We start from the raw sequence: 24,751 nt of genomic DNA, 5'->3' as shown, positions 1-24,751 counted from the left end.
AGAAACTGTTTTAGTTTTACAGTGACATTGTAAAGCAGATCAAAGAGGGTTTTTTATAATCTCTTCAGGAAGAGAAAAATGTGTCTCCTTTAGAACAGTGCATACAGTGAATAAAAACTGTCCTGTGCAAATTTTCAAAGCAAAAATATTTAAATGTGGCATTATTACATATTGTACTCTACTATCAGCTGTTTTTATTCTGGGTTAATATCCAAGTAATACTATTGAATAGAAATGGAACATTTTGGGAAGAATTAAATGTAACTTCATAAATAACACCTCTGATTTATCTGCTGTCAGTATTGCTGTAGAAGAACTTTCCTGTTTTGAAATATTGGAACATACAGAGGTACAATTCCAGATTGCATAACTATTTAGTGATTCAAAAACCTCATGGAATTTTCTACCAGTCATATGGTAGGGGATTTGGGAGTGAGGAATTGGTATTCTTCTAAGGAAAAGAATCATGGTCCCTTCATTAAACCATTTTTATTTTCTTTGTATTATTTTTTCCAGTCTCTTTATTAAATCTTTGTACCTATTCTCCAAGATTATGATTTTTTGGTGATTTTTTTTCATTTCCTTCTCCATATATCGCCCTTCACCTAATTTCACTAATTTATATTGATGGTCTGGATTGATTACTTGTCTATTCCAGGCTTTACTGACAGTTTAATTACTTTCATCTATATCTTAGGGACTATAACTCTGATACCCAATACATGTTTCAGAATATTTTTAAATGGTATTTGCTCTGTTATTAAGTTCCAGTTGTTCACATCAAAGGGCTTGAAGAGTGCATGAAGAATCTAAAGGATTCTTTAGGAAGGCTGAACAGAGAAGAGAGAGCTCTTAAAGCTTTAAAGAGGATGTTAGGTTTTTACCAAATGACCGTGTAAAAGATGCTGCAAATCGGGAATTGTATGTTGTGACTGAGGAGAACAATATTCTTTTCCTTTTGATTTTTTTTTTTTCTTTTGCACAGTCATTTAAACTCCTTTCAAAACACTGTAGAAGCATATTGATCACAGGGCAAGGTCTTTTGCAATAGTACTCTAGTTATTTGCATTCAAGTTATGATGCTGGCTGCACACCTAGGACACTGTCATCGTATGCAACTGACCACAGTGCAAAGATCTCAAAGCTTGTGGGTCTGCTCAGCCCAGTGCAGAGTTCTCTCTGTTCAGGTCCCGTGCAGTATTGCACTTGAGCTGATTAGTGTGCTGCTTCCTATTTCATCTAGTTCATTTGGGCATGTCTGAAAAATACTAAGACTGTCTTTCAGTTTTAGTTGAAAATTTTGAAACCTGTTCCACCAAGGTAGAAAAGCACATCAAATACTACTCTCAAGTAATAACCTGAATTACTATATCTGAATTTTTCTGTGACTATCTTGAAACTTGCAACCCTGAGAAAAATAACTGTATACTGTGGAATAAAGATCTGAGTTGTTATCAGATATTTTTCATATAGTAGAATGAAAAGTACTTTTTAATATGGATGGGCATATCACTTGATTGCCTTTTGTATGGTCCCTCTAAACCCCCAGCTCTGAAAGAACTGGTAAAAATGTTCAGTTGAAGAGGCATAAAACTCAACAAATACTCAGTGTTTTGGACCTGTTTGGTCAGAACTGTCAGCTTCATTTTGTCTGGGTAAAGAAATAATTAAATAATGCAAGTATGTAAGGTTTGCAAGTTTTCTTAACAGGTGAACTGCTAGTAAAGCTATGTTTGAAGATAGAAATTGCAAGCAAACACTTATCAGAATTTAAAATAATTTTGCCTTTATGTTAGTCTCTAGTCAGCTCCACTTCTGCAATATGGTGGTAAACATATCTATTGCATCCAGCATTTTAAATGCTATGATATAGGTTTGTTGTAGTTATCTCATCTGAATCTCTGAATCTGCACTTGATATGGCTTACATTCGTCAGAATGTATACTCTAGCCTGTGAGTAGATCAGCATACAGGAAATCTTTGGTGTCTGATACTCTGCTGTCTTTTGTTGTGTTCTCACTCTGTCCCACAATTTATATCAAAATATATTGATGCTGTAGAGCATCTTCTGGTGTTGTAATTGAGACCATTTTAATAATTGCCTTTCTTTAGGCTTACAGGCTTTTAAGCAAAGCTTTGACTGTAAACTATATTGGGAACTAGTTCAAAGAGTTAGAGATATCCAGGTGTTACAAATATCAGGATTCCAAGGATGGAGAATGCCTTTCAACCCCTAGTCTTTGTGTTCCACAAAGTGAGCATATGAGTATGGTGGGAAATGTGCATTTAAAAGTCAAGGAACTCTGAGAAACTGATTTTCTGCGCAAATCTGACTGTTTTGTCAAAACTCTTTTCTTATTACTTTATAGGAACCATCAGATGCCTGCTTAGTCTTTTATATAGATAAAATATTGTACTTTCCTTGATCTGTCTGCATTTCATCCTATTTTGTTTCTGAAGTTTGTGTGAGTATTGCTGATAAAACTCTTGGGTCTTGGTAGCCCAAGTTATCCATATGCTTGTGAAACTTATGTACATAAAACAATTTGAACAAGCCCAGATGTGTATCTCTTTCTAGTATACAGATGTTAAAACTGTATTATAAAGCTGGTGGGGTTTTGTTTGTTGTTTTTTTTTTATGATTTGCAGGTAGAAAAAATAACTGGCCACCTCTTCCTGAGAATTTTCCAGTGGGTCCATGTTTCTACCAGGACTTTTCTGTAGACATTCCTGTAGAATTCCAGAAGACAGTAAAGATTATGTACTATTTGTGGATGTGTAAGTACTTTTTTAAAGAAAAAGCAAAGTGCCTATTCAAACTTGAAACATGCCTGATAATTTGGCTTTTGCAACATCTGCAATGAAATATTTTAAAATCTGGAAGTTAAATGTTAAAGTGAAATCTTTTTGTTAGCTTCAATTTTCAAAGTACTTTATTATTTCATAGAAACTTCCATGGAAAAAAAGGGGAAGGATTACCCTAAAGCAGTTTGGTTATAGTATATTGCAGTTTTCTATTTTAAATATCCCTGTTGTTGTAAAATGAGCTTTGACAATTTATTACCTTAGAAATAATTTTACCATTTTTAAAATCAGCTTATATATTAAGAAATATAATTCACTATCAGTGTTAATAGACTTACAAATTTTAAAAGTGTAATATCCATGTGCCTTAATATGCATAGCTTTAGTTTAGTGTAGAGTATAATATAGACTTAATATCATTTTAGTTTGTTAAAAAAATAGCATAAAGGAAATTAGCTGAACAATCAGTCCATGTTGGAACTATCCCTTGTACACCGAGCATGCTCTAAACAATCTTTGGGAGGTTAGTTTTGCCTTCATTCAGGTGCTGTGTTTTGATTGGAGAAATGCTGGATGAATCAATTGTACACATACCATGAGGTTTGTTTCTTCTGTCTTGTCTTGTGTGATGAGTGCCTAAGAAGTACCTTCAGACTGAGGAAATTCCAAAGATTTAGGTGCTTTGATGCCATTAATATATTTTTAGCATACTAAGGGGATGTGAATTTCAGAACTTTTCTGTATTTTTCTCTAGGTTCCAGATTTTGCAAATGTGTATAATTTTACCTGTTAATCTGGTAATTTTATTATTGATTGAAACAAGGAAGCAGTGACATAGCATTTCAAAATAAATATAAATTTTGCTCTCATAATAAACTGACAGATTTTCTTCTAGGTAGACTGAGATTTTAACTAAGTCCTCTTGCTTTTTCTTTAGCTTTCATACTCTCTGATTTAGGATTTCTCAGGAAGGAAGGAAGCAGGCATAATAAAGGAAAAGAAAGACAAAATCTATTTCAGGCTAAAAAAAATGATTGAGTACAGAACTCTGTGCCTTCGGGCTGGCTGTTGAATCAATCCTTGTGATTCTTCTTTCCCAGGAATGTATCTACATGATATGGCTCATACTTCATTAGAGTGGTTATGCTTCCTCAGTGGAGGCACTCATTAACACAGCAAACTAACCTGCTTCTGCTTGCTGTTGTACTTCTATTTTATTTCCTCTTCCAAATCTTCGTAGGTCTTGTAAGGCTTAGGGGTCTGTGAACATAATCACATTTGGATAAATCTAGTATCAGCTGCTCAAGACTTTGTAAAGTAGGTTAGTTTTCCTGGCCCTTTTTAGCAGCCCTGAGAACTTCATTTTTTGTGTTGCCTTGGTTAGTAGCAATTTCAATATCTTTAGTCTTGGCCTTTATTGTTTCTGAAGAAACTTTTAAAAATCTTTTTCACATCTATATGCACTTCCAGGGATGGGGCATCCACAACCTCTCTGGGCAACCTGTTCCAGTGCCTCACCACCCTCTGAGTGAAGAGTTTCCTCCTAACCTCTAAGCTAAATCTCCCCTCTTTTAGTTTAAAACCGTTCCTCCTTGTCCTGTCATTATCCTATTGAGCAAAGAATCGCTCTCCACCTTTTTTAAGCCCCCTTTAGGTATTGAAAAGCTGCAATGAGGTCTCCTTGGAGCCTTCTCTTCTTCAGGCTGAACATCCCCAGCTCTCAGCCTTTCTTCATAGTAGAGGTGCTCCAGCCCTTTGATCACCTTCATGGCCCTCCTCTGGACTCATTGTAATATGTCTATGTCCTTCTTGTGCTGGGGGCCCCAGACCTGGATCACAGAATAACACAATCACAGAATGTTAGGTATTGGAAGGGATCTTGAAAGATCATCTAGTCCAGTCCCCCTGCTGGTGCAGGAACACCTAAATCATGTCACACAGGAACACGTCCAGGCGGGTTTTGAAAGTCTCCAGAGAAGGAGATGCCACAACCCCCCTGGGCAGCCTGTTCCAGTGTTCTGTCACCCTCACCGTAAAAAAGTTTTTTCTCATATTTAAGTGGAACCTCCTATGTTCCAGCTTGCACCCATTGCCCCTTGTCCTATCATTGGATGTCACCAAGAAGAGCCTGGCTCCATCCTCCTGACACTCACCCTTTACATATTTATAAACATTAATAAGGTCACCCCGTCTCCTCTTCTCCAAGCTAGAGACCCAGCTCCCTCAGCCTTTCCTTGTAAGGGAGATGCTCCACTCCCTTAATCATCCTTGTTGCTCTGAGCTGGACTCTCTCAAGGAGTTCCCTGTCCTTCTTGAACTGAAGAGCCCATAACTGGACGCAATATTCTAGATGCGGTCTCACTAGGGCAGAGTAGAGGGGGAGGAGAACCTCTCTCGACCTACTAACCACACCTCGTCTAATACACCCCAGGATGCCATTGGCCTTCTTGGCCACAAGGGCACAGTGCTGGCTCATGGTCATCCGGCTGTCCACCAGGACCCCCAGGTCCCTCTCCCCTTCACTGCTTTCCAGCAGGGCAGTCCCCAACTTATACTGGTGCCTGGAGTTGTTCTTGCCCAGATGCAGGACTCTACACTTGCCCTTATTATATTTCATTAAGTTTCTCCCCGCCCAATTCTCCAACTTGTCGAGGTCCCACTGGATGGCAGCACAGCCTTTCAGCATGTCAGCCACTCCTCCCAGTTTATTGTCATCAGCAAACTTGCTGACGACGCACTCCATTCCCTCATCCAAGTCATTGATGAATATATTAAACAACACTGATCCCAGTACCAACCCTTGAGGGACTCCACTAGATACAGGACTCCAACTTGACTCCGTCCCATTAACCACAACTCTCTGGCTTCTTTCCTTCAGCCAGTTTACAGTCCACCTCACTACCCGATCATCCAGACCACTTTCCCAGTTTAGCTGCGAGGATGCTGTGGGAGACGGTGTCAAAGGCTTTACTGAAATCAAGATAGACCACATCCACTGCCTTTCCATCATCTATCCACCTGGTTATATCCTCATAAAAGGCTATCAGGTTGGTCAAGTACGACTTCCCCTTGGTGAAGCCATGTTGACTGCCCCTAATGACCCTTTTATCTTTGATATGACTGGAGACAACGCCAAGGATAAATTGTTTCATCACCTTACCAGGGATGGAGGTGAGGCTGACCGGTCTATAGTTACCCGGGTCCTCTTTCTTGCCCTTTTTGAGGACCGGAGTGACATTTGCTCTTCTCCAGTCCTCAGGCACCTCTCCCGATGCCCATGACTTACCAAAGATGATGGAGAGTGGCCTAGCAATGACTTCCGCCAGCTCCCTCAGCACGCGCGGATGCATCCCATCAGGATCCATGGACTTGTGGATGTCCAGATTGCTTAATTGGTCCTTAACCCAGCCCTCATCAACCAAGGCAAACTCCTCCTTTATTCCGACTTCGTCTGGGGCCTCAGGGGTATGGGGCTCCTCAGGAGAGCCTCCAGCATTATAGACAGAGACAAAGAAGGTATTCAGTAACTCTGCCTTCTCTTTATCTTCTGTCACCAGGGCACCCACCTTGTTCACTAGTGGGCCTACATTGCCTCTAGTGTTAGTTTTATCCACAGTGTATTTGAAGAAGCCCTTTCTGTTGTCCTTCACCCCTCTTGCAAGGTTTAATTCTAAGGAGGCCTTAGCTTTCCTAGTTGCCTCCCTACATCCTCTGACAACAGCTTTATATTCCTCCTAAGTGGCCAGTCCCTCCTTCCATGATCTGTAGACTCTCCTCTTCCACTTGAGTTTGCCCAGCAATTCCCTGTTTAACCATGCAGGTCTCCTGGCTCCCTTTCCTGACTTCCTACCTGTTGGGATGCTCTGTTCTTGAGCTCGGAAGAAGCAGTCCTTGAACACTAACCATCTATCTTGGGCTCCTTTTCCTTCAAGTATCTTGTCCCATGGGATTTCCCCTAGCAAATGCCTGAAAAGGCCAAAGTCGCCCCTACTGAAGTCCAGGGTTGCAATTCTGCTCGGTACTCTGTTCCTGCCACACGAGATCCTAAACTCCACCATCTCATGGTCGCTGCAACCAAGGCTGCCCTCAACCTTCATCGCTTCAACCAGCCCCTCCTTGTTAGTGAGGACAAGGTCCAGCAGCGCTCCTCTTCTAGTTGGAACATCCACCATTTGCATCAGGAAGTTATCATGAACACATCGCAGTACATCATCGTGTGAAGCAACAAAGCAGAGGAAGCGTTTGATAAAGTGAAGAGAATAATCCAAATTATTCTGAAGGCTGGTTTTGCCATAAAATAAGATATGGTCAAAGGACCTTCACAGGAGATCCAGTTTTTAGGAATAAAATAGCAAGATGAATGTTGTCAGATCCCAATGGATGTGATCAACAAAATAACAGCTATGTCTCCACCAACTAGCAAAACAGAAACACAAGCTTTTTTATGTGTCATGGGTTTTTAGAGATTGCACGTTCCAAATAACAGTCTGATTGTAAGCCCACTTTATCAAGTGACCTGGAAGAAGCACAATTTCAAACAGGGCCCTAAGCAAGAACAAGCCTTTGAAGAAATAAAATGGGAGATAGTTCATGCAGTATCCCTTGGGCCAGTCTGGGCAGGACAAGAGGTAAAAAATGTGCTCTATGCTACAGCCAGGGAGAAAGGCCCCACATGGACCCTCTGGCAGAAAGCACCAAGGGAGACTCAAGGTCGACCCTTAGTGTTTTGGAGTTGAGGATACAGAGGATCCAAGGCTCGCTATACTCCAACTGGAATAAGAGATTTTGGCAGCATATGAAGGGACACCATTGCACAAATTATGCATGACTGTGAAACATGCGCCACAGTCAAGCAAGCCAGGGGGTTAAAGCCTCTTTGGTATGAAGAATAGATTTTGATGGCTCTGAGCAAAGTACAGTGGTGATGGAAGCAGAGCTGGCTTCAGCATGCAACAATCCAACACCACTCACCATCTCTCCTGCCCCGAAGGACTGTTATGACAGATGGAGCCCAAAGTCATGGACTGAAGAAACTCAATGTACACTTTAAAGGGATGGCCCATAGACTAAGAGTGATATCTGTCCGTATATATCAAAAGACAGGAAGGGTGGTGGTGATTAATTAGGATGTATTGGAAAGTGTGGGACCTGAGCATGACATAAATGGTATGGAATAAGGGTGAATATTGTCCTGGTTTAAGCTGGGATAGAGGTAATTTTATTCATAGTGGCTGGTATGATGCTGTGTTTTGGGTTTAGGAGGAAAATAATGTTGATAACACACTGATGTTTTAGTTGCTGCTGAGCAGTGCTTGCACTAAGCCAAGGACTTTTCAGCTTCTAATACTGCCCTGCTAGTGAGGAGGCTGGGGATGCACAAGAAGCTGGGAGGGGACAGAACCAGGACAGCTGACTCAAACTGACCGATGAAATATTCCCTACCTTATGATGTCATGCTGAACAATAAAACTCGGGTAGTTGGCCGGAGGAATGGCTACCGTTGCTCAGGGACTGGCTGGGCTTCAGTCAGTGGGTCTTAAGCAATCGTGTTGTGCTTTTATTTTATTTTATTTTATTTTATTTTTATAATTGTTTTCTTACTTTTCTTATTAAACTGTCTTTCTCTCAGCTTACGAGTTCTCTCACTTTTACCTTTTTTTCGATTCTCTCCCTTATCCCACTGAGGGGGGAGAGTGAGTGAATGGCTGTGTGGTACTTGGCTGCCTGATGGGTTTAAACCACAACACATTGTTTTAACCCTCTTTGGTTTTTGCCCAACAGAGTAGGATCTGGGGGTGCTGGTTGACAGCTGGCTGAATGTGAGCCATCAGTGTGCCCAGGTAGCCAAGAATGCCAATGGCATCCTGGCCTGCATCAGAAATAGTGTGGCCAGCAGGACTAGGGAAGTGATTGTCCCCTTGTACGAGGCACTGGTGAGACCGCACCTAGAATACTGTGTTTGGTTTTGGGCCCCCTCAAGAAGCATATCTGAATGATATTGAGTTGTTCAATCTTGTGCAGAGAAGAGCAACAAAGCTGGTGAAGGGACTAGAAAACAAGAGTTATGAGGAGTGGCTGAGGGAACTGGGGTTTGTTTAGCCTGGAGAAGAGGAAGCTGAGGGGTGTCCTCATCACTCTCTAAAACTACATGAAAGGAGGTTGCAGAGAGGAGGGTGTTGGTCTCTTTTCTCAGTTGACAAGTGATAGGACATGAGGAAACAGACTCAAGTTGTGCCAGGGGAGGTTTAGATTGTACATTAAGAAGTATTTCTTCATGGAGAAGGTGATTAAGCATCAGAACATGCTGTCCAGGCCCCATCCCTGGAGGTATTTAAGAGATGTGGACGTGGCACTAAGGGACATGGTTTAGTGATGGGACTTGGTAGGTCAGGTTGATAGTTGGACTTGATCTTGAATGTCTTTTCCAACCTAGATGATTATATGATTCTGCACAGATCATATTCTTTTAAAACTTGTCCTGTTACTTTAATTACAAGTACAAAAAATAAAATTTATCTGAAAGTTCAAAATCCACCAGAAGGTAGACATTTCTAGCAATCAAGGGTGTCTCCCTGTTTTCCAGCATTGACTAGAAAAAGAAAGAATACCACTTAGTAAACTTTCTCATATTAATCAAAAGAAGATAGGAATTTGGATTTCTATCCTTTGTTGTACTTCATTATACATACATACAAAAATTCTCAAGTGAGTTGCTTTGCTAACCTCTTGGAACAGTGTTAAGATATACAAATGCATTAAATGTTCTTTATTTAAAAGTATAAAGTATGACATTTTCTATTTCTATTGACTCTTACAGGTAAATAGAATTTGTCTGAGGAAAATGTGTTTTGAGTTCCTTCAGCCCTTCATGGAATGATGTCAGCATTTTGATATAAAATTTTTTTCCACTAAGTTGATTTAGGGCTTATTTAAGTCCTAGTTAAGAGGGAAACAAAGAGCTATGAACAGTCTTTTTTTTTTCAGTATCTTTATATACTTGCCATTTCTTCTGTTAATCTTACCTTCCAGTAGAATGACTAAAATGTTTCTCTGGACTTAAATAAACATTGCTGCATGGAACTGCTTTTGCACTCATTTATAAATACTATACTTTATTATGGTCCACAAAGACAGAAAACGTCCTTTGAGACACTGGGTATTGCTAAACAGAGACAGAAAGTGTCTGGCAGAACTGTTGTGCCCAGGTAGCATGAAAGTAGTAGTTGTAATATTTCTTACTACCACTGTATTTTTTTTTTATATTACAAGAGCTAAATATATTTGAAATAAAATGTCAAGTCATGTTGCCAATACATTTCCTTTAGTAGAAATTAAATAGTTAACCTGTAACGTGGTTTGCCAAAGAGGAAAGGCCAGTATTAAGCTAAGAACTGAGCACCAAAAATGTTATGAGAAATATTTCAATATACAATATATATTCAAGGATCTAGAATAACAACTGACAATTTTTGTTTTACTGAGAAGCATTTTACTATGCAGGCTTTTTTGCTTTATTACGTGTAAGACAGATTTTGGTTAAAAGGGTTTTTTTTTTAATATTCTTGTTTCAAATTGGAACAATGTACAATGCTAAATTTATCATGTATTTTATATTATTTATAAGCTTTTCTCTAAAAAATATCCAATAGTTATATATTGCAATATTAAGGCTGACAGTCCTGCATATATTTAGTTGCCTGACTGTAAGAGAAAATAAACAACCAGCATATTAAAAAAAATGTAAATAGCTATTCAGTAATTACTGTAGAAGAAATATCAATTACTGCAGCCGTAGAAACCTCTTTTTTCATTATTTGTTTTTTTTTGAAAATGTTTTATTTTTATGACTTTTTTTTTTCTTCACCACATACCTGATGCTACTTGAATTTTCTTGTTCAGTACTTTTACTTGGGAATACTGGCTTTACCTGAAAGTTAGAAAACTGTATAAAAATCAGCTTATTGCAGAGAGAGAATATTGATTTATTGTCAGCATTCTTATGTTTTGTTTAAACATGCTCATTTTGGCTATTACTTTAACAGTTTTAATAATTTCTTGTATAAATTAATTAAATTAAGACTTTTTTGCTTTTGCTTCTACAGTCCATACAGTGACACTGTTTCTTAATGTCTTTGGATGTTTGGCCTGGTTTTACATTGATGCTACGCGAGGGGTCGATTTTGGATTGAGTATCCTCTGGTTCTTGCTTTTTACGCCTTGTTCTTTTGTCTGCTGGTACAGACCACTTTATGGAGCTTTCAGGTAACAATTTCAGCTTGACTTAGGATATTTAAAATAACCAAAACCACATTACACTTGTTGAAATGCATTAACAGTCCAGAATTTACTTAATTATCATTATGATAAACCTTTAATATACTTTCATTAGAAACAAGTAGTATGTTTGCCATTAATTCAACTGTATATCTGAATCATAGATAGCGATAGTTAGGAATATCATGGAATATCCTTTAAAATATTTATAGATTCTACCATTGACACAATATTTGTAGAAAGTATTTAACTTTTGTATAGGGCTGATAACTTTAAGAAAAATTCTCATTAAATCTCTATCCCTTTACAAGAAGAATCTGAGCAGGTTAATAGTTAAGAGTGTCTTAAATTTTTGGCTTCCTGAATGAACTTTATGAAACTGTACACCTTGCAGTGTCTGCAATTGTAGAAGACTGCCATTGTTAAGAATGAGTAGAGCAGGTATACAGTAATCAAACTCCAGTATTTTTCCTAGCTTTTAGCAATCTGGATTTTGCAGACTTCGCAAGCTTAAGGTGTAGTATCTTCGTGTTTAAAAATAGAATGGTTGTTTTGCACGCAAAATTGAATATTTTTGTGAAAATCAGCATTTAGAGATTTTTAATTTCTGTACTCTTACAGTATTTCTTGATTTTTACATTGAAATGAATCATGATATTCTTAGTTTAAATACATTAATTTTTGTAGAGAAAGATTGATAGCCATAAATTGCATTTATGCATAATTTTAGACTGAATTAGATGTTTCTTTTTTCTAACTAAGGAGATATTGCCATACCCACACATCTTTGAGGAATCATATATTTTAATTTGCATTTGCTCATACAGTAAATTCTTATACCCTTAAGGCTAAAAAATATTTTTCGTTTACAACTTTAACTTCTGTTCATGACTTGGGTTACAATGTGGGTGCAAATTGAGATCAACTAAAAATACAGAGAATTGCCAGCATTTTAAAATGGTAGCTTACATTAACTGATTACATCTTACATACTCTTTCTTAGTAGTGTTGTTTTTATTCCTGATTTAGTGGAGGAGTTCATAGTGTCGTTATCCATAGGTTTGTGGCCAGTGCAACTCGCCAATAAGCACAGAGTCAGAATTCACACAAAGGTCTTTTAATTAAATAATTAATTATATAATTCTGCAGAATCAGGTGCTTTGCAATCTTTCACAAAGGAAGCACACCCCTGACTTGAATCACTGTTATTTATGTACAACTAACTTGTGCAATTATCTCTCTGGCTACTTTTGATTGGTTGTTTTAGCTTGCCTAACTTATCTCTATTGAGTCTGTGTATTACAGAGGACCAGCAGGACAGACAGACATCCCTACCAAATCCAACATTTCCATACATTAGCATTATGATGGGTGTGGTTTAAATATGCTAATGACCCGTAATGAGCAAAAGTTTACCATGGGTCAGTCTGGAATCTTCCTTCAGCTGTTTTTCTCCTTGTTTTTTTAGCTTTCATCCCTTATCTCCCTTGCTTCTGCTAGTTCAAGGTTATCAGTCTTCCTGTTTTCTCCAAGGTTTCCTTGTTTTCTTCAGCTGAAGAGTGTAGTGTAACATTATCTTTCACAGTTTTAGATCCAGGAAATCCTGCATCAGTAATGTCTAGTATATAGCCTTTCTTAGCGAATAGTGATTGTTTAGAAAAGGAAAACTGCTACTTACATTTTCAACTTTCCTTCAGTTGCTCAGCTGAAGATGAAACAGTTATTAAATTGAACTAGTTAAATAAATAGAAATGAACAAACTGCCTTCTGCAAAAAATTGCAATTACTGGCAAAATCTGGTTCCATGTTCTTAATCTGTGACTTAATTGATCTTTACTTTCTTTAGAACTTTGGTAGCAAGCATATCATGTGATCATTAGTTTTGATAGTAGTAAGTTGAGGTCTTTGTTGAGATTTTGCCTATATATGTATATGTTTTCTTGACAGGCTTTTAACACTTTCAGTCTTTGTCAGTCTGGCATTTTAGTATTTTGAACAACAAGCATATTTTGTATATTTTGCTTTTAAACAACAGCTTCTTCAGTATTGTGATCTGTGTTGTTTCAGTAAATCCATATTAGATTTTATTTCCTTTTTGCGCTGTTTTGGCTGGGATAGAGTTAATTTTCTTCATAGTAGCTTGTATGGTGCTATGTTATGGATTTATAATGAAAATAATGTGGACAACACACAAACGTTTTAGTTGCTGCTGAGTAGTGCTTACGCTGAGTCAAGTTCTTTTCTATTTCTCAAGCTGCCTGCTAGCAAGTAGGCTTGGGAGTGCACGAGAAGCTGGGAGGGGACAGAATCGGGACAGCTGACTCAAACCGACCAAAGGGATATTCCATACCATATGACAACATGTTGAACAATAAAACTGGGGCGGGGGGGGGGGGGGGTGTCATTGCTTGGGGACTGGCCTGGATGCTGTTTGGCTGGTGGTGAGCAATTCCGTTGTGCATCACTTGTTTGTTTTCCTTTGGTTGTGTATTTTTTTCTTCTTTTTTCTTTTTTATTTTTTTCTCTTTCTTATTAAACTGTCTTTATCTCAACACATGAGTTTTGTAACTTTTGCTCTTCTGTTTCTCTTCCCCACATACAGCTGGGGGGGGTGGGGGAGAAGTGAGTGACCAACTGTGTGGTGCTTTGCTGCTTACTGGGTTTAAACCACAGCAATCACTTTGACAAGTAAAAGCTTTTCTTTCCATACTGCCAGTGCTGTAAACTTCAGCCTGAAAGAGGAGCGTTCTTTATGCACTGTAGCAAAACCTCCAAGTTCAGTCTAAGAGGCCCTGAACAGAACACTAAGGAATAGTATCTTGCTGCTATTCCCACCTCTGTTAGAGATGCAGGAGACAAAAATACTGTATTAAAGAAGAATCTCTTGTAAATAAGCATTCTCCAAAACCACAGAATTACTGCCTGAAATTTCAAGTCACCATCAAGAAATAAAAACATTTTTCCTGTTTTTTTTTTTTACCAAAATAGATTGGTACTATAGTCTTTGTCAAAATACATTTATTTCCTGGCTGCTTTAATCTTTTTTTCCCCTTCTTTCAGGAGTGACAGTTCATTCAGGTTCTTTGTGTTCTTCTTTGTATATATCTGTCAGTTTGCTGTACATGTACTTCAAGCTGCGGGATTTCAAAGATGGGGAAACTGGTGAGTATTCTCTTTTCTGTAGCACTGTACTGTCTGTAAGACAAAAACAAAATCAACAAAATAAAAGTAATTAAAGTCATGGCTGTAGTAGTCAGCTGATACCATGGAGACCTATGACTGGCAGTACTATATCTGGGTACTGACATTTTGTTGCTAACCTCCAAACGTACATAAGGCAAACAAAATGGAATTGGAGTGTAAGGAAAAAGCACATTTTATTATTTCTTCTCTCTAATTCAATTTTTTCATTTTTCGTAGATACTTTGATTGACATGAAAAAAATAAAGTAATTTTAGAGGGCCGACTCTCCAAGTATGTGGAATGTGCTTTTAAGGATACTTGGGAAAGGGGTATGAAAAGTAGCCAGATAATCAGAAGATGCTAATTGCAATTTGGATTTTGGAGATTTGTGGTAGAGTACAGTTGGACATAGAAAATATCAAAGCAATTTAAAACAGATGCAGGAAAATCATAAGGTTATTTTTAGAAACTTTTTGCTCTTTTCATTGGGAGAATCATTTCCGTCTTAATGTTTTAGTTTTCTTAAGGCAACCTGTTTTTTGTGATTTCAAGTATGATGTACGTTTTGTTGGTGTTTCAATTTTGAAGAATGGGGAAATGTTTAAAATAGAAACTGATAAAGCCATCTTTTCTATTAGTTAATCTCAGACTATCCTTTCTACTTTAAAAAAATGTATTATATTAAACCCAATTGAGAAAGTATGTGTGAGAAAGTATGTGTGGATACAATTAAATGAGTCTTCCCGCACAGAAGCTGCATGTGTATGGCATGTTTTATTTTTAAAGAAGTTAGAAGCTAACTTTTTAGGGACATTTTATCTTCCACAAAAACATGTACTCTTTAATTAGTCTGAAATGACATGACCAAAAAAAAAGTTGTTGAGCAACTCTAATTTCTCTCTTAATTTCTTCTCAACTCTGCTCAAGAAAAATCATCTTATATTTGCTAGTTTTCCTTATAGTTTCACTGCATGCACTGGGAAAATAGAAACTAAGCTTTAAAAAAAATATTATAGAACAGGAATATGCTCATTTGTAATTTTCATGAATTTTTCTTCAAAAATATTCAAAGTTGAGCAAAACCAGGAGGTTATAGATCTTCCCTTGATGTAGATACCTGTGTTTTAATAGTTCCTGTGCTGTGCCAATAAAATTTATCTTTTCTTTTTCCTTCAGTGGGTGGATTTCATCTCTTACTGGTCTTAATAAGAGTATCCCCGTTGGCATTATGATGATAATTATAGCTGCACTTTTCACAGCATCTGCTGTGATCTCATTAGTTATGTTTAAAAAGGTAAGTTACTTGTTACACTCTTCTATTTCCTATGTTTGATATGGATTTTGCTTTCCTACTTGAGAGAGGAAGTCTCTCACAAAGTAATGGGGATTATTTATATTCTTGGGAATCTGCCTTATATATTAACAATTGTGCTTCTATAGTACTTTCTTGCTTATGCTGTCATGGAATTATGAAAAACTGTTTTTACAATATACTTATTTTCTGCAAACTAGAATAGAATAGTATAGTTCAGTTGGAAGGGTACCTACAAAGACCATCAAGTCCAACTGCCTGACCTCTTCAGGGCTAACCAAAAGCTAAAATGTATTATTAAGGTCATTATCCAAATGCCTCTTTAACACTGACAGAAATGGGGTATCAACCATCTCTCTAAGAAGCCTGTTCCAGTGTTTGACCACCTTCACAGTAAAGATTTTTTTCCTAATGTCCAGTCTGAACCTTCCCTAGCGCAGCTTTGTGCCATTCCCACGAATTATATCATTGTTTACCAAGGAGAAGAGAATGACACCTCCCTCTCCATTCCCCCTCTTCAGGAAGTTGTATAGAGTAATGAGGTTGCCTCTTAGCCTCCTTTTCTCCAGACTAGACAAAGCAAATGTCCTCAGCCTCTCATCACAGGACATGCCTTCCAGCCCTTTTACCAGCTTTGTCGCCCTCCTCTGGACACTTTCAACGACCTTAACATCCTTTTTATATTGTGGAGAACTGCATGCAATATTCAAGGTGAGGCTGTGCAAACGCTAAATATAGTGGGAGAATGACCTCTTGACCAGCTGTCTGTGCTGTGTTTAATGCATCCAAAAATGGGGTTTGCGCTCTTGGCTGCCAGGGCACACTGCTGACTCATGTTAAGCCTACTGTTGACCAGCACCCCAAGGTCCATTTCCGCATGGCTGCTCTCTAGCCGCTTGTCTCCCAGTCTGTACCTGTGTCCAGCATTAGTCCATCCCAGGTGCTGAACCAGTCATTTTTCTTTGTTGAATTTCATGCTGTTGCTGATTGTCCAATGCTCCAGTCTATCTAGATCCCTCTGCAATGTCCCTTGTCCCTCCAGGGAGTCAACATCACCTCCCCGTTTAGTATCATCAGCAAACTTGCTGAGGATGCATTCCACTGCATCCAGACAGTTGATAAAAATATTGAACAGGACTGGCCCTAGAATTGAGCCCTGGGGAACACCGCTAGTGACTGGCCGCCAGCCAGGTGTAGCCCCATTCACTACAACCCTTTGAGCCCTACCATTCAGCAAGTTCATCACCCAGTATTGCATGTACCTGTTTTTCTCACAGCTGGACAATTTGTCCAGAAGCATTCTGTGAGGGACGATATCAAAGACCTTGCTAAAATCCAGAAAGATTACATACAACACCTTCCCTTCATCAACTAAGCAGGTGACCTTATGTGGTGGTTTTACCCTGCTGGGCAGCCAAACTCCACCACAACTGCTCTCTCACTCCCCCTCCTCCTCCTCAGAAGAGGGGGAGAAGAAAGTATGCTAGCAAAAGAACCCACAACCTCATGAGTTGAGATAAGGGTAATTTAATTAAAGGGGAAAGAAAGAGGGGAAAAAAAAAGAGGTTGCGTGGAAGCACAGAAGGAAGAAAAAAGAAATTATTCTCTACTTTGCATCAATGAGTGATGTTCGGCCACGTCCTGGGAAGCAGGGCCTCAATACGCGTAGTGGTGGTTTGAGAGGACAGACGTCTTCCTAATGAGAGCCACCCCCTTCTCCTTTCCCTTTCACAGCTTTTATTGCCGAGTGTGACATCATATGGTATGGAATATCCCTTTGGTCAGTTTAGGTCAGCTGCCTTAGTGATGTCCCCTCCCCAGTTCTTTCCCACCCCCAGCCTACTGGCTTTCAGAGGATTTGGAGAGCGTCTTGATGCTGTGCCAGCACTGCTCAGCAATAGACAAAACACCGGTGTGATATCAGGGCTGTTCTAGCTACAAGTGCAGAGCACAACACTATATGGGCCGCTGCAGGGATAGTTAACTCCATCCCAGCCAAACCCAGTAAAGAAATACCTCAATAATTTTCTCAGACAGGGTATCAGTGAAGCTATTTTATTTGTGATTGCAATGGTGGGCGTCCTGCAAGCAGGAGTGCACAGTAAAAGTATATCATAACTTATATTCCCTATTACCCGACGCTTGATTCCTCCTCTGTTTCCTCATTGGCTGAGTACTACATGTTCACAAACTACTCAATGCTTATTACTATACCATATATGTAAAATTTTATTTGACCAACCGTTAATTTCTTCTTTTCTGTTATTTTTTTTCCTTCTTCTCTCGTGACTAGAGGGCCTGTGATTTTTTCTTTTTAGAGATTTCTCACTGCTCCTCTTGTTTTTCTTAGCTATCCTCATTTTGAGACAGTGGGACCTTCCCCTTATCTGCTTAACATACTCCCCCCTCCTATGCCACTGTCACGCCTGCACAATCACTTTTGAATATGCAAGGTTAGTGGAATTTTCCACTGCAAAAACACAACTTTGTTTCTCACAACCTCCACCCCTTGTTCCATATAATTTGTCACACTCAGGTTCCACATAATTTAGTATATTGGTATTCTCATCACCACTGTTCCCTGTCCCTAAACATAGATATAGGTACTTCTTTCCATTCTATGGGCCTGTCCCAAATTGTTCATAAGAACTGTTGATGATTTCGTCTTCATCTGACAAAGTGGTTACTCATGACAGGTGGAACAAGTCTTCTGGAAGCCAATGCCAGCTTAGCTTGAGTCATTGCTGCACTTGCCTGGTTCCTTGCGAAGGTGACCTGTCATTGGTTCTGCAGTGTCTTCCTACAGCACATAACTTAGATTACAGATTAGCTTTCTTTGTCTTTAAAAGACGTTTAGATGTAGAGCTTAGTGATATGGTTTAGTGGAGGACTTGCTAGTGTTAGATCAGAGGTTGGACTAGGTGATCTTGGAGGTCTCTTCCAACCTAGATGATTCTGTGATTCTGTGATCCTCTGGTGTTAACTACCCAAGTGGCTTCTGCTAAATTCATGTCCCCGTGTTTTCAAGTCCCAGCACCCAATACCCGTAGCATAGTCTTTTACAGTCCATTGTATCTCTCAGCCTTTCCAGAGGCTTGTGGGTGATAGGGGATGTGATACACCCACTCAGTGCCATGCCTCTTGGCCCAAGAGTTTACAAGATTATTTTCAAAGTGACTCCCATTGTCTGACTCAGTTCTCTCTGGTGTACCATGACACCGTGCCACAGCACTTGCCTTGCCAGGCCCAAGATGGTGTTTCAAGCAGTGGCATGGTTTACTGGGTATGTTTCCAGCCACCCAGTAGTTGCCTCTACCATGGTGAGTATGTAGTACTTGCCTTGGTGGGTTTGTGGGAGTGGTCCAGTATAGTCAGCAGGCCTCACCATATTGAAATCCTAGACACCGTCCCCTATTCCAGGGAGGCTTGACCCTCATGGCTCACTTGAACACTGCACAGGTTTCACGCTCATGGGTAACCTCTATGATGGCCTTATTGGTCAGGTCCACCCCTCGATGACGACCCAACTGTATGTGGCTGTGGTGGTTTTACTCGGGTGGGCAGCTGAGCTCCACCACAACCGCTCTCTCACTTCCCCTCCTCAAAGGGAAAGGGGGAGAAAATACGATGCAAAGGGCTCAAGGTTTGAGATAAGAAGTTGAATCGCTCAACAATTATCGTGATGGGCAAAACAGACTCAGCATAGGGAGATAGTAAGATTTATTGCCTATTACTAACAAGCTAGAGAAGTGAGAAACAAAGGAAAGAAACCAAAAACACCTTCCCCCCATCCACCCTCTTCCACCTCCTCCCCCCGAGCGGCGCAGGGGAATGGGGTTTGTGGTCAGTCGATAGCACTTCGTCTCTGCCGCTCCTTCTGGGTTACTCTCGTCCCCTGTGCCGTGAGGTCCCTCCTACAGGATGCAGTCCTTGCTGGACTGATCCAGCGTGGGCTCCCCACAGGCAGCAGCTCTTCAAGAACTGCTCCAGATATGGGTCCATACCACGGGGTCCATCCCTCAGGAGCAAACTGCTCCAACCTGGATCCCCCACGAGCAGCAGCTCCTGCCAGGTCACCTGCTCCTGCATGGGCTCCTCTCCACGGGCTACAGGTCCAGCCCGGAACTGGCGGGGGTCCTCCACAGGCTGCAGCCTCTGTCAGTGCAGGTCCACCTGCTCCACCGTGGCCTCCTCCACGGGCTGCAGGGTGGAACCCTGCTCCACCGTGGTACACCATGGGCTGCAGGAGGACAGCCTGGTTCACCATGGTCCTCACCACAGGCCGCAGGGGACTTCTGCTCTGGCTCCTGGAGCACCTCTCCCCCTCCTTCTTCACTGACCTTGGTGCCTGCAAGGCAGCTTCTCACTCCTCTCTCTCTCCCAGCTGCTGTGTGGCAGCATTTTTTTGTTTGTTTGGTTTTTTTTCCTTTCTTAAATATGCTTTTCACAGAGGTGAGGGGTGGAATGTAGTGGGTTTATGTGGCAAGGTTTTGGTAGCAGGAGGCCATAGGGATGGCTTCTGTGAGAAGAATCCAGAAGCTGCCCAATGTTAAGTAAGGGCCCCGCTGCTGACCAGAGCCGAGCCAATAAGCAATGTTGTTTGCGCCTTTGTGAAAGCATATTTAAGAAAGGGGAAAAAAAAAAAAAACCTGTGTTGGTGCCCAACATGGGGAAAAGGACTGTGGTGGTTTTACTCGGGTGGGCAGCCAAGTTCCACCATGGCCGCTCTTTCACTCCCCCCTCCTCAAAGAGGAAGGGGGAGAAAATATGATACAAAGAGCTCAAGGTTTGAGATAAGGATGATTTAATTAAAGGGAAAAGTGAGGGGAAAAAAAAAAAAGGCTGTGCAGAAGCACAGAGAGAGAGAGAAAAAAAAAAGGTTATTCTCTGTTTCCCATCAACGAGCGATGTTCGGCCACGTCCTGGGAAGCAGGGCCTCAAAATGCGTAACAGTTGTTTGGGAGGACAGCCCCCTCCCCCACGAGAGTCCCCCATTTTTGTTGCTGAGTGTGACATCATGTGGTATGGAATATCCCTTTGGTCGGTTTAGGTCAGCTGCCCTGGTTTATGTCCCCTCCCCATCGCTTGCCCACCCCCAGCCTGCTTGCTCTTGGGGGCTTGGAGGGAGTCCTGATGTGGTGCCAGTATTATGCAACAACAGACACAACACTGGAGTGATACCAGTGCTGTTCCAGCTACAAGTGCAGAGTACAGCACTGTGTGGGCTGCTGCAGGGAAAGTTAACTCTATCCAAGCCAAACCCAGCACAGTGGCATCCCTCCCGAGATGTCCTGATGTTTCATGGGCCCATTGAGCTGCGAACAGCTCACCCTTATATCCCCAATCCAGGTCCATGTGAGCCAATTCAGTTTTTGAAGCCCGATCCACTTCTTCAGTATTGTCATGTTCTTCGGTGGCCTTTGGTGATGTTCTACAGGGACTATCCCCTTCTACAGTACATAACAGGTTTGATTGAGCAGGTCCGGCTCGGTTGGCAGATCCCCTAATGTTGACTAACCAGGTAGCTTTTGCCAAATGTGTATCTCAGTGTTTGAATGTCCCAGCACTCATTGCTTTCAGTGTAGTCTTTAACAATCCATTGTATCGTTCAACTTTCCTGGAGGCTGGTGCATGATAGGGATGTGATACACCCACTCAATAACATGTTCTTTGGCCCAAGTGTCTATGAGGTTGTTTTGGAAATGAGTCCCATTGTCTGACTCAATTCTCTCTGGGGTGCCATGTCACCATAAGACTTGCTTTTCAAGGCCCAGGAGAGTGTTCCGGGCGGTGGCATGGGGCACAGGATATGTTTCCAGCCATCCGGTGGTTGCTTCCACCATTGTAAGTACGTGGCGCTTGCCGTTGCGGGTTTGAGGGAGTGTGATGTAATCAATCTGCCAGGCCTCTCCATATTTATATTTCAGCCATCGTCCTCCATACCAAAGAGGCTTTGACCGTTTGGCTTGCTTGATTGCAGCACATGTTTCACAGTCATGAATAACCTGTGTAATAATGCACATGGTCAGGTCCACCCCTCGATCACGAGCCCATCTGTATGTTGCATCCCTGCCTTGATGGCCTGAGGTGTCATGGGCCCATCGGGCTATAAATAATTCACCTTTATGTTGCCAGTCCAGGTCCACCTGAGCCACTTCAATCTTAGCAGCCTGATCCACCTGCTGGTTGTTTTGATGTTCTTCAGTGGCCCGATTCTTGGGCACATGAGCATCTACATGGCGTACCTTTACAACCAGGTTCTCTGCCCGGGCAGCAATATCTTGCCACAGTGCAGCAGCCCAGATGGGTTTACCCCTGCGCTGCCAGTTGTTCTGCTTCCATTGCTGCAACCACCCCCACAGGGCATTTGCTACCATCCATGAATCAGTACAGAGACAGAGAACCTCCGATGCTTTCTCACAATACGAGAGGATGTGGTCGTTTTATCGTGCTAGGCAGCTGAACACCACAACCGCTCTCTCACTCCCCCTCCTTAGATGAGGAGGGGAAGAAGTAAAGGGAAGAACAACTCACGGGTTGAGATAAGGATGATTTAATTAAAGGGAAAAAAAGAAATGATAATTAAGGAAAGATTATTATTAATTAAACAATTTAACTAAAGGGAAAAAAAAGGGAAAGGGGAAAAGGGAGGGGGAAAGGAAGAAACAAAACAAGACAAGTAAAGGCTATGTGGAAGTGCAGAGGAAAGAAATTGCTCTCTACTTCCCACAAATGAGCGATGCTTGACCACGTCCTTGAAGCAGGGCCTCAACGCACGTAGCTGGTGTTCAGGAGGACAGACGTTTTGGCAACGAAAGCCCACCCCTCCCCCTTTTTTCCCTTTTCCACCTTTTATTGCTGAGTGTGACATCATAGGGTACGGAATATCCCTTTGGTTGGTTTAGGTCAGCTGCCCTGGTGATGTTCCTTTCTCACTTTTTGCCCACCCCCTAGGAGAGTTAGAGGGAGTCCTGATGCTGTGCCAGCACTGCTCAGCAGCAGACACAACACTGGTGTGATACCACTGCTGTTCTAGCTACAAGTGCAGAGCACAGCACTGTATGGGCTGCTGCAGGGAAAGTTAACATCCCAGCCAGACCCAGTACAGAGGACCCATAAGTGAACAGGGCATATTGCTTCTCATCTTCTGGTAGCTTGGTATACAGTGGGGCTTCTTCGGCATGGGCCACCTCCTCCTCTGGTGATATCCCAAAATCTTTGCCTTCTGGCCAGTCCATAATCACTTCCAAGATTCCTGGGCGACTGGGGTTTCCTCTTCGAGCCCGCTGAGTAATCAGTGCAACCCACTTGCTCCATGTAGCATCAGTTGCATGATGTGTAGAGGGGACCCTTCCTTTGAACATCCAGCCCAATACCAGCAGTCGGGGTGCCAGGAGGAGCTGTGCTTCAGTACCAACCACTTCCAAAGCAGATTGAACTCCTTCATAGACTGCCAAGATCTCTTTTTCCGTTGGAGTGTAGCAGGCCTCGGATCCTCTGTATCCCTGATTCCAAAACCCTAGGGGTCGACCTCAAGATTGTCCAGGCTCTTTCTGCCAGAGGCTCCTTCGAGAGATCGGGCAAGGTAGACAACTGTTTAATGTCCTCTGTCTATAAAGCAGCTGTGCTAAAAGGCCACCAGTACCCTTTTCGTTCCTTGAAATATCCTCTCCTGAGATAGTCCATGCCAAGGATGCACGGAGCATCCGGGCCAGCCACAATATTTGCCACAAACACCCAGCAACTTCAATGTCTTAACAACTGGAGAACAAGCAGTCCCAGACAACAAGGCTCTCCTGAATCACCCTTCTTTGTTCCTTCTAAACTCTTTACATTCCTCCTGGCTTCATCATTAAGTCTGGTGTTATCACTAACCATGGGGCTTGTCGACCGCCATGGCCACACTCCCACAAGGACCCCCAAGTCCTTCTCTGCAGGGCTGCTTTTAAATTCTTCTTCTCACAGTCTACATAAATACCTGAGATTGCCCCAGTCCAAGTGCAACACCTTGCGCTTGGCCTTGTTGAACCTCATTAGGTTCTCATGGGCCCACTTCTCTAGCCTGTCCAGGTCCCTCTGGATGGCATCCCTTCCCTCTGTTCTATCAACTGCACCGCTCAGCTTGGTGTCATCTGCAAACTTGCTGAGGATGCACTCAATTCCGTTGTCTGTCATTGATAAACATGTTGAAGAGCAAAACAGTTTACTGTTGGGATCCCCCCGTCACCCCATAAATACAGATAGGTTCTCCCCCTTTGTAGCTTGACGGCATTACGGTACACTGTGCACCTGTGTCTACTAAAGTTATACTTCCGTGTGTCTGACGTGCCAGGCCATCTAATCCACTCAGTCCAATAAACCCGATTGTCCCTTTCCTCCCCCTGGCTGGAGGCAGAGCCCCTCTAATCCTGGTCATAATATTCATTACTGCGTCTTGGGGACTGCCTGCTGGAGATTGGAGCAGCAAGTTTTTCAGACCCCCCCCCCCCCCCCCCCGTTTTGTGACCGTTTTTCCTTGCAACTCACATACCAGTGCCTCTAGGGTTGAGGTATATTTTCCATCCCATTTTCTCATGTCCTCTCCATGGTCACGTAGGGAAAACCACAGGGTGGCATGGGAAAGCAACCCACTGTATCTTCTTCCCTGAACAGAAGGACACTTAATCCTGATAGCTGAGAGACTGGTTCGTAAAGGTGGGGAGGAAGATAAATTCTCTCTAAGTTGGTGGACCTCTTCAGAAAGTTTCTCCACAGCTGAGACACAGGCCTGTAGGAAAGAGGAGAGACTTCATACTGCCAGAGTTGTTTAGTCAATTCATCCACTGTGGGTTCCTCACGGTCTTTCCAGGTCATTACTGCCAATGAGCTGGCATATGATGATGGTGCAGTCCATACAAACGTCTCCCACATGGGTCATGTACACTTGACTTCATTTGGATCTGTGGATATCTGTTCATTGTCTAGGTCCCTATAAATCACCTCCCGTACGGCTAATTCCCTCAGGTTCTGGATTCTCTTCTCCATGGTGGTCCACTTGCCTGGTTGACATACAAGATCTTCCTTGAAGGAATACCTTTCCTTCACTGGTGACAGGAGACGCCTCCAGAGGCTGAAGTGTGCTGAAGTGTGCTCCATTTCCAATTGCTTTGTCAATGCCTGCATCCCTAGAAAGGGATA

At 41.7% G+C, this 24,751-nt stretch overlaps 3 protein-coding genes across 22 annotated transcripts in view; all 3 read left to right on the top strand.

Moving 5' to 3' along the window:
- Nucleotides 1-24,751, top strand: part of LOC308184703 (uncharacterized protein) — a gene marked incomplete at its 3' end in the record, with an annotated part of 117,761 nt that overhangs the window by 62,260 nt on the left and 30,750 nt on the right. The window lies entirely within an intron of this gene.
- The window catches only part of LOC308184964 (uncharacterized protein), a gene marked incomplete at its 3' end in the record, with an annotated part of 111,950 nt that overhangs the window by 60,103 nt on the left and 27,096 nt on the right, over nucleotides 1-24,751 (top strand). The window lies entirely within an intron of this gene.
- LOC308184661 (secretory carrier-associated membrane protein 1-like) overlaps nucleotides 1-24,751 on the top strand; it is an 87,760-nt gene that overhangs the window by 43,123 nt on the left and 19,886 nt on the right. For 10 of the 20 annotated variants that reach the window (XM_080571957.1, XM_080571960.1, XM_080571955.1 and 7 more), the window contains 4 exons: nucleotides 2,650-2,778; nucleotides 10,908-11,067; nucleotides 14,140-14,241; nucleotides 15,439-15,556. In XM_080571957.1, the coding sequence (XP_080428083.1) occupies nucleotides 2,650-2,778; nucleotides 10,908-11,067; nucleotides 14,140-14,241; nucleotides 15,439-15,556 (509 nt within the window). Of the gene's footprint in view, nucleotides 1-2,649; nucleotides 2,779-10,907; nucleotides 11,068-14,139; nucleotides 14,242-14,499; nucleotides 14,554-15,438; nucleotides 15,558-16,180; nucleotides 24,025-24,751 lie in introns of those variants that run through there. The other 10 variants (XR_013942765.1, XR_013942766.1, XR_013942767.1 and 7 more) reach the window with 4 other exon arrangements.

This window comes from Anser brachyrhynchus, assembly GCF_964034855.1.
Source record: "Anser brachyrhynchus genome assembly, chromosome: W".
Classification (NCBI taxonomy): domain Eukaryota; kingdom Metazoa; phylum Chordata; class Aves; order Anseriformes; family Anatidae; genus Anser; species Anser brachyrhynchus.
This window is presented reverse-complemented; position numbering and strand designations above follow the sequence as displayed.